Source organism: Mus pahari, chromosome X (assembly GCF_900095145.1).
Source record: "Mus pahari chromosome X, PAHARI_EIJ_v1.1, whole genome shotgun sequence".
Classification (NCBI taxonomy): Eukaryota; Metazoa; Chordata; class Mammalia; order Rodentia; family Muridae; genus Mus; species Mus pahari.
The window spans coordinates 1,870,365-1,880,241 of NC_034613.1; the positions used below are offsets into that span (position 1 = coordinate 1,870,365).

The window sequence follows — 9,877 nt, forward strand, 5'->3', positions numbered from 1 at the left end:
AAAAGAAGAAGAAGAAGAAGAAGAAGAAGAAGAAGAAGAAGAAGAAGAAGAAGAAGAAGAAGAAGAAGAAGAAGAAAGAAGAAAGAAGAGGAAGAAGAAGAGGAAGAAGAAGAAGAAGAAGAGGAAAAGAAGAAAGAGGAGAAACAGAAACATCAAAAGAAGAAGAAAAAGAAGACGACAACAAGGCTGGAGCGATGGCTCAGTGGTTAAGAGCACTGGCTGCTCTTCCAGAGGTCCTGAGTTCAATTCCCAGCATTCATATGGTGGCTCCCAACCATCTGTAACTCAAGTTCCGGGGGATCCCCTGCTCTCTTCTGAGTTCCTTGGGTGCCAGACATTGCACCTGGTGTGCATTCACACATGAAGGCAAAACATACATGAACAGAAAATACAAGTAAATCTAGTTTTTAAAAAGAAATCACTCGCAAGTCTGGCTCTGAGGCCAAACTGTGTAGTTTGGAGACTGTCAAGGAGGATGGCTCAAGTCAGGTGTTCAAGGCCAGCCTGGATGAGAAAGCAAGATCCCAGCTCTAAAACACTTCTCAGCTTCTGTCCCTCCCCCACTAGCCCCTCCCTCTGCATCTGCAGGGACTCTGCTTCCTATATCCAGAAGCCCTGATATCCACCCTCACTCTCTTCCAGAAACCGAAGCAAAGGCCCTTTTGAAGGAGCGACAGAAGAAAGACAATCACAACCTAAGTAAGCCGCGGAGCAGGTGCACTTGCTCACCCACCACACAGACCTGCCGTGCTCCTTGCTTCAAGGGCCGCCTTCCATGGGGAGCCTCCCTGATCCTTTCTATTCCTTCACCCATTGATGATTCTTTTACTGCTCTTTCTTTTTCTCTCCTTCTCTTGAAAGTTGAACGACGCAGGCGATTCAACATTAACGATAGGATCAAAGAGCTGGGCACCCTCATCCCCAAGTCCAATGATCCGTGAGTCTGGGCTGGGGACCCCAGGCCAATGGGAGGTGGAACGAGCATCCTGGACCGGGAAAGTTGTTCCTTGGTGTGTCTGCCATGTAGTCTTGCAAAAGTTCTCTGAGCTGGATGTTGCGGTTCATACCCGTACTCCCAGCTTTGGGGAGGCTGGGGTAGGAGGATTGCCATGAGTTCAAGACCAGCCTGGGCTATATAGTAAGCTCTAGGCTATCCTGGGCTATAGAGTGAGACTCTGCATCAAAAAAAACCAATACTTCCCCACCCCCAAAAGAGCTCTCTGTCTTTCTTAGCTGGGGGACTGTAGACCTTCCGACTTTGAATCCACAGTGTTAAGTTTGTCTGGCCTATCTGCACCCTGTGGAACATAAACACAAGGGTTCTGTTCAATTTGTACTTCTTTTGTGTAGTCAGGGTTCAGTTGTTGGGCCTTTGCTTTGTACCAGATACTCTGCTAGGCTCTGAGAACACCAGAGGGAACAAAAGGAAAAATACCATTGTCCTTTGGATCTGATGCCTTTAATTGAGGCAACACAGTTAAGACAAAGAAAATCCATGACATTCGTTTCTAATGAGGGTTGTGGAACAGAAGGGAGCCGGCCAGGGTGGTATATGCCTATTAGCCCAGCAGTCTGAGGCAGGAGGATCTAGAGTTTGAGGACAGCCTCAAAACAAAGGGACACAGGGGGACTGAAGAGCGTGCTCAGCAGTTAAGAAGATGCGGGTTTGGTTCTAGTTCCAGGGCATCTGATACCCTTCTCTGGCCTCCAGGGGCATCAGGTGGGGGCAGGTGCTGTTGGTGCATCCACATACATGCAAGCAGAAGGAAGATGAGTGGATGGTGGGATGGTGATGGTAACTGCAGCGAGCAGAGTAGGGCAGAGCAGGCCTCAGCTAGCAAGGAAACACTTGAATAGAGAGCTGAAAAGACGGAGCTCTGTATGTAGCTAAGTACAGTGCTCGCCTACCATGTGTTAGGCCCTCCGTTCATCCCCAGCACAGAACAGGAATGGGCAAGATTGAGGAGGCCATGTGGTGGAAGGAAAGCACTCTTAGGTGCACGGTTGTATCTGAGTACGAGGCTTGAAATGAAAATAGTTTCCTATGTTAACACTTGAGAGGCCAGCCTTGGCTGTCATGGGGGAAAGGAGCCAAAAGGGGTCAAGAGGGCTTCCAGGCTTGGAGCTATAATGGCCACCACGGGATGATTACAAGCATAGGGTTTATTGAAAGCACTCTAACCCTTTGATATACCTCAAATTCTGACATGTGGTCAGGTAGTCCGTCTACATGGTACAGTCCCCCCTGAGAGAGTCATGTGCAGCACTCGATCTTTCCCTCTTCTTGGGCCCCACAGGGAAATGCGCTGGAACAAGGGCACCATCCTGAAGGCGTCTGTGGATTACATCCGAAAATTACAGAAGGAACAGCAACGCTCCAAAGACCTGGAGAGCCGGCAACGGTCCCTGGAACAAGCCAACCGAAGCCTGCAGCTCCGGATTCAGGAGCTAGAACTGCAGGCCCAGATCCATGGTCTGCCGGTGCCTCCCAACCCAGGACTGCTCTCCCTACCTACAAGTTCGGTCTCTGACAGCCTCAAGCCAGAGCAGCTGGACATTGAGGAGGAGGGCAGGCCTAGCCCAGCGTTTCATGTATCAGGNGGACCTGCCCAGAACGCTCCTCCGCAGCAGCCTCCAGCACCACCTTCGGATGCCCTTCTGGACCTACACTTTCCCAGCGACCACTTGGGAGACCTGGGGGACCCCTTCCACCTAGGGCTAGAGGACATTCTGATGGAGGAGGAGGGGATGNTGGGAGGACTGTCAGGGGGTGCCCTGTCCCCACTGCGGGCTGCTTCTGACCCCCTGCTTTCTTCAGTATCCCCGGCTGTTTCCAAGGCCAGCAGCCGCCGCAGCAGCTTCAGCATGGAAGAGGAGTCCTGATCAGGCCTCACTCCTCCCCCTGGATGAGACCCTGCCTTTTTCCCTACCCTCCTGTGAGACTGTCCTGTCCAGAAAATCTGGGGGAAGAGGAGTTGCAATCAGGCCCCTACCCTGTAATAGGCAAGGAGGAGGAATCGGGTGAGGCCCTGCCCCCTTTCCATCATGGGGGAGAAGGCAGGAGAAAGCTGGGAAATCGCAGTTCATCACTTGAGCATCATAGCCTTACCCCTCGTCCCTGGTCCTACTCCTGCCTAGGTGATAGAAGGAGGCAGGATAAGGGTATGCCCCTGGCCACTAGGGATCCTTATAAACAGGTCTCTGAAGGAAAGGAGATGCCAGGATGCTATGCCATTCCTTCTCTGGGAATTGCCAGTCCAGCTTTTCCTGGCACTGGAAGAAGAAAAATAAGAGTGTCCCACCCCTGGAGGATTAATCCCTATCTCTTCCTTATGACCCCTGACTTGTTCTGGCAAGGANCAGAAGTAAGGGTGTGATCCAGCCCNTTCCCCTGGGACCCATCCCTTCTCTATAGGAAAAGCTCAGCACAGGTATTACAGGTATGGAGGAATTACTAGGCTCTGATCTCCCATGTAGGGGCCCCAGCCCTAGCCCTGACCCTTAGCAGGATACCATGCAAGCATTCCATTCAGCAGGGAGGAACAGTTCCTTAGCTCCCTGCCTTAAGGACCAACCTCTGACCTGTGAGGGCCCTGTGCTGACCTTATTCTTGGGGAAGGGAACAGATTTTGACTTAGATCAGGTGTGACTTGGGTCCTCACCCTTGGGATGACCTTGCCGTTTTCTGCCTTGAGGGGCAGTTTGGGGAGATGAAAGGGATCAGTGTGGACCCAGTCTAGGCACCCCAGTGTTTCCCTTCACCTTGTAGAAAATGGTAAAGAAAGGGTATGTCCAGGCTCTTTACCAGCCCAGGGAAACACAAGTCTCCCTAAAAGTCAGGGCCCGGGAGGAATGGTGGCCAAGGTATAATGTATCCCTCATTTGTTTGTGAATTTTTTTTATTGAATCCACTCACTCAGACGCTNAGTCAACTCNGACCTCCGCCCCANCCACACCNTTCTCCGTTTGAGGGAATACCCCTGTTTCAGAGCCAGTCCCCACCTAGTCCCGTCCCTGCCACCTACACCCAAGGTCTTCAGCTTTAAATTGCTGGGGCCAGGCCCCAAGGAGGGTTTACTGAGGGGTCTGTAGGTTTGACTAAAATAATAAATGCTAGGCGTGTTTGATGCGCTTTTAACTTTGGCATTGAGTCTCCCATTCTTGTTTTTGATGGTGCAATGAACATGGCCCCTGTGGGTCAGGAGAAATCACAATTCTAGAAGAAAAAAAAAAACAGATTTCAGAGGGCCAAATAGAGAATTTTTAGATAGAACGAGAGCCCAGAGAAAAACCACCTGTAAGCAAAAGCAATGAGCCTGCCGTGGATCAGCTGACCTGTGCTTTCCCCACGTTGATTTCCCTGGGGCTATTGCTCTGTATGCCCGGTTCCTCCCCATTCACTGGTCAGAGATGCAGTACCTTCTACAGACAGGCAGCCTTGTAAGCGCGCCAAGCCGGGATGCCATATGCAGAGAGATACTTAACTCTAACTTACAGGGCTGAAGTTGGAGACCCAGCAAGCCCTCCAACAGTCAGCCATGTCCCCCAGCCTTGTAGGCTCGTTGACAAAAGTATGTGGGGTATTCAACAAAAGGTATTCAAGCTCGTGTGGACACAACAATGAGAAAAACAACCAGTGCAGGTGGGAGCAGGCATTACTACTATGTCTGGAATAACATTGGGGAGGGTGAGGCAGGACAGTTTGCAAGTCAAGGGCAGCCTAGGTTATACAGACCCATCTCAACAAAAGCAATGGGGCATGTAAATGTAGAGAAGCACACATATATAGCCTCTTTATTATTATTTTTAAGACAAAGTCTCAAATAGTCCAAGCTGGACCCTCTGCCTCTTGAGGACTGGAATTACACATCAGTCTCATCACTTGAAGGCTGGAAGAAGTATTTTTCTGATGATTCTTCAGCATACTTACTGATCAACAGGACAAGCATCAGACTTAGTCCTTAATATCACCACCAGAGTGGTCCCTGTGAGTGGACAGTCCTGGTTACAGCATCTTTTCCTCATGAGAAGAAACCCAGTGCTTAGGAGGCTGAAGCAGGAACAGTAAGGGATGTCCTGCACCAATAAGGCACGCTGGAGCATGCTCAAGCATTCCCAAGGCTGAAGCAGGAGGAAGTTCTCTCTCGGTATGTTCAAGGCTAGGCTGTGCTATAGTGTGAGGTGAGACTTTTGTCTCAAAACCACAGTGAGCAGGTGATAATGGCTCAGTACAATGGTAAAAGCACTTGCTACAAACCTGACCTTTTGGAGTTCTATTCTTCGAATTCACTTAAAGGAGGAAGTAGAGAACCAATTCCACAGTGTTGTCTTCTGACAGCCATGGTGTACATGTGGGTCATGACATGTGTTCTCACAAAACCTACACACAGTACCAAAAACAAGTAGCCAGCTGGGTAAACAAAATGACCAGTAAACTCCGCACTTGGAAGACGAAGGAAAGAGGGATCAGAAGCTCCAGCCCAACCTGTGCAACATCATAAACTTGAAGTCAGTCTGATCTATGTGAGACCTTGTCTCAAGAACAAGGATGTTGTCAAAATAAAGAGACAACTTGGCCTGCCTGGTCTACAGAGTGAGTTCCAGGACAGCCAGGGCTACACAGAGAAACCCTGTCTCTGAAAAACCAATGAAGAAGAAGAAGACAGGGGGCTGGTGAGATGGCTCAGTGGGTAAGAGCACCTGACTGTTCTTCCGAAGGTCCGGAGTTCAAATCCCAGCAACCACATGGTGGCTCACAACCATCCGTAACAAGATCTGACTCCCTCTTCTGGAGTGTCTGAAGACAGCTACAGTGTACTTACATATAATAAATAAATAAATCTTTAAAAAAAAAGAAGAAGACAGCATGCTGGAGACATGCTGTGGCAGTAAAGGGCGGTGCTGGCTACCCTTCCGAAGAACCCAGGTTTCCATTCCCAGGCCCTGCTCAGTGTGGCTCTGGAACCCCAGTCCCAGGGGGAATCTGATGCCCTCTTCTGGCTATCTTAGGCACTGCATGCACACGGTGCACTAACATTCAAACCATCCGTGCACTTCAGACATAAAGGAAAGAGAGAAGTATTAAAATAGAGAACAAGGACTTGCTGGTATCTTTCACTCCACTGCCCAGGAAGCAGAGACAAGTGAATCTCTTGAGTTTGAGACCAGCATGTTGATCACAGGCAGTTTCTGGCTCCACTCCTGGATTACATAGCAAGACCTTGTCTCAAAAACCCTAAACACATAGAAGAATACATTTCAAGATATAAGGCCTCAGGCTCGAGGGATAACTTGGCCATTAAAGGTTATAGCTCACAAGCAAAACAGACAACAGTTATGCTAAGTGATATGCCCCAGACACAGGATATATACTGTATAACTCTTATGTGGTAGCTAGACTATGCAATTGACGGGGAAAGTACAACATGTTACCAGAGGCTGGGAAGTTCAGAATAATAGATAATTTATTTTATGTGCATTGGTGTTTTGCCTACATGTATGACTGAGGGCATCAGATCTTGGAGTTAAAGGTAGTTGTAAGCTGCCATGTTGATGCTGGGAGTTGAACCCAGGTCCTCTGGAAGAGCAGTTATTGCTTGTAACCATTGAGCCATTCTAGCTCCCTGGGATAATAGATTATTATTTTAAGGGTATACTTTCTGCTTGAGATGATAAAAGAGTGTTCGGAAAATACATAGTATCAGTGGCTAAGCATTGCAAATGTAATTAATGCTTCTGAATTTCACATTCAAAAATGATTTTTTAAAAATGCCAATTTTTGTTATACATACACAATAATTTTTTGAGATAGCATCTTCCTATGTAGTCTTGGCTGTCCTGGAATTCACTATGTAGACCAGGCTGGCCTCAAACTCACAGATCTACCTGCCTCTGCCTCCAGAATGCTGGGTTAAAGACATGCTTCCACACCCAGCTATTTATTATTTTATGTATATAAAAGGTTTGCCTGCATGTATGTATATGCATGCCTGGTGCTCTCTGAGATCAGAGGGTCAGACATCAGATCCCCTGGGACTGGAGTTATAGACAGGTGTGAGCTGCCATGTGGGTGCTGGGAATAAAACCTAGGTCCTGTGTAAGAGCAACAACTGTTCTTTTTTTTTTTTTTTTTTGGTTTTTTGAGACAGGGTTTCTCTGTGTAGACCAGGCTGGCCTTGAACTCAGAAATCCGCCTGCCTCTGCCTCCCAAGTGCTGGGATTAAAGGCATACGCCACCACACCTGGCCCGCAACAACTGTTCTTAATAGAACAGTTGTTAATAGTCCAGCTCCTGCACACACAGGGTTGCTTTTTTGCTTTTGTTGTTTTTGTTGATTTTTGTTGTTGATTTGGTTTGGTTTTTCTAAGACAGGGTTTTTTTGTGTAGCCCTGGCTGTCCTGGAACTCTTTCTGTAGATCAGGCTGGCCTCGAACTCAGAAACTCAGAGATCTGCCTGCCTCTGCCCTCTGAGTGCTGAGATGAAAGGCAGGTGCCACCACCTCCCATCTTTCTCCCTCTCTCTCCCTCTCCTTCTCTCTCGTTCTCTCTCTCTCTCTCTCTCTCTCACACACACACACACACACACACACACACACACACACACAATTTTAAAATAATAAAAGAAGCTAGGTTTGGTGGCTCACATTTGTAGACACTCAGGAAGTCAGATTGAAAGATCTCTGGAAGCTTGAGGTCAGCCAGGGCTTCAGAGTAAAACCATGGCTCACACCTTCCCCCAAACCCGAAGGATTCAGAGGCAATTAACTGTTGCTAGTGGGGCTCTTTTGGCAGTTAATGATTACTGGAAGGAGAAAAGGACATTTTCTTCAGTGGTGGCCACTGATAAGGGACTCCTGCTTCTGTAAATAACTCCTCCCCCATGCTAACTCACTGGGTCACACACACACACACACACACACACACACAAAATACTTGAAACGAAAAAGGGACTACTTGAGGAAAAGGAGTGTGGGAGGAGGAGGGGGCCAGGAGAGGATCTGGAGGTGAATATGATGAAAATATAGACATGTATGCAAATGTCTTAATGAAACCCATTATTATGTATAATTAATATATGCTAGCTGATAATAGGGAGGACAACGGTTTTGAACAGCTTCGTGCCAAAAGTTCTTTTTTTTCCCCTCCACCCACTCACCCATTCCCGCCTCACCATTCTAGCATCCCCTTACACTAGGGCATCAAGCCACCACAGAACCAAGGGCCTCCCCTCCCATTGATGTCAGATAAGGCCATCCTCTGCTGCATATGCAGCTGGAGCCATGGGTCCCTCCTTGGATGGCGGTTTAGTCCCTGGGAGCTCTAGGTTGTCCTGTTAGCTGATATTGTTCTTCCTATGGGGTTGCAATCCCCTTCAGCTCCTTCAATCCTTCCCCAGGTTCAGTCCAATGGTTGGCTGTGACTATCTGCATCTGTATTGGTCAGATGCTGGCAGAGCCTCTCAGGAGACAACCATAGGAGGTTCCTGTCAGCAAGCACTTCTTGGCATCAGCAATAGTGCCAGGGTTTGGTGCCTGCAGATGGGATGGATCCCTAGGTGGGGCTGTCTCTGGATGGGCCTTTCCTTCAGTCTCTGTTTCATTTTTTTGTCCCTGTCTTTCCATTGGGTCCTGGGAGCTCTTGCTTCCCTGGAGTCTAGCATGCCAAAAGTTCTGATAGCAGATTCTTTAAAAGATACCAAATGTCAGTGGGGAGAAGTAGGGGGGGCAGAGAATTCTGCCGTAAAGGAACCAGAAGAACAAATCTATACAAACTTTTCCAGAGAATTGAAGACATGAGGATAGTTCCTGACTCGTTCTAAGAGACTAGCATTAGTCTGTCCCAAGCACAAAGAAAGCCATTACAAGAAAGCTATGTTTTTCTTCCTGAGCCATAGATGCAAAATTCTTGTGTGTGTCTCTCTGTGTACGCACACTAGGGATGGAACCCAGGGGCCTGACAAACAGGATCTCACTAGGCTGCACTAGGTTTTAGCTCCTTTATTTATTTTATCTCAGACTTGTAGATAAGTCACAAAACAACAATCCCCAATGTTAATGTTTTACCACTGCTCCTTTTTTTTTTTTTGCCTACCCCATCTCTCCTCTTTTCTCCACGAGTTTCTTTTTGTCTGTATTTGTCTTGAGGAGCTCCAAGACCACCCTTGGGCTTGGTAGTAGTCATGATTCTTTATAATGAAAGAATAACACAGGATCAGAAAAAGGAAACAGACTGGAAAGATGGCTCAGAGATTAAGAGCACTGACTGCTCTTCCAGAGGTCCTGAGTTCAATTCCCAGCAATCACCTGGTAGCTCACAACCATCTGTAATGGGATCTGATGCCCTGTTGTGTCATACAGGTGTCCATGCAGATACAGTACTCATAGACATTTTTTCAAAAGGAAACAGACTACTGGTTTGATCTGAGAATTCTGTTCATAGGCTCTCATGGACTCTGTACCTACCTTAGGGAAGGGGACCGTGACTATCCCATAGTTCAGATGAAGCCGGCACATGGCACATGCTTCCTTCCCAACAGGAGTGCTACAAGACTCCATTCCTACAGCAATGAGTCTCCTGCACTGGTCATATGGGGGAGTTAAAGGAAGCTGTGGTGGAAACCACCACCCCTGCACCTTTCAAGTCCTTGATGGTGGCACTGATTTCTGCAATTCCTCCAGGGAAACTATTTTCTTTCTTTTTCTTTTCTTTTCTTTTCTTTTCTTTTCTTTTCTTTTCTTTTCTTTTCTTTTCTTTTCTTTTTTCTTTCTGTTGTTGTTGTTGTTGTTGTTTTGTTTTTCGAGACAGGGTTTCTCTGTGTAGCCCTGGCTGTCCTGGAACTCACTCTGTAGACCAGGCTGGCCTCGAACTCAGAAATCT

At 47.7% G+C, this 9,877-nt stretch overlaps 1 protein-coding gene across 5 annotated transcripts in view; it reads left to right on the top strand.

The window, feature by feature from the left end:
* Tfe3 (transcription factor binding to IGHM enhancer 3) overlaps positions 1–4,146 on the top strand; it is an 11,675-nt gene extending 7,529 nt beyond the window's left edge. For all 5 annotated transcript variants that reach the window (XM_029534301.1, XM_021187653.1, XM_021187654.1 and 2 more), the window contains 3 exons: positions 643–699; positions 862–937; positions 2,298–4,146. In XM_029534301.1, coding sequence (XP_029390161.1) covers positions 643–699; positions 862–937; positions 2,298–2,883 — 719 coding nt within the window. In that variant the 3' untranslated portion in view covers positions 2,884–4,146. The remainder of the gene's footprint in view (positions 1–642; positions 700–861; positions 938–2,297) is intronic.
* Positions 4,147–9,877: the final 5,731 nt, after the last annotated feature.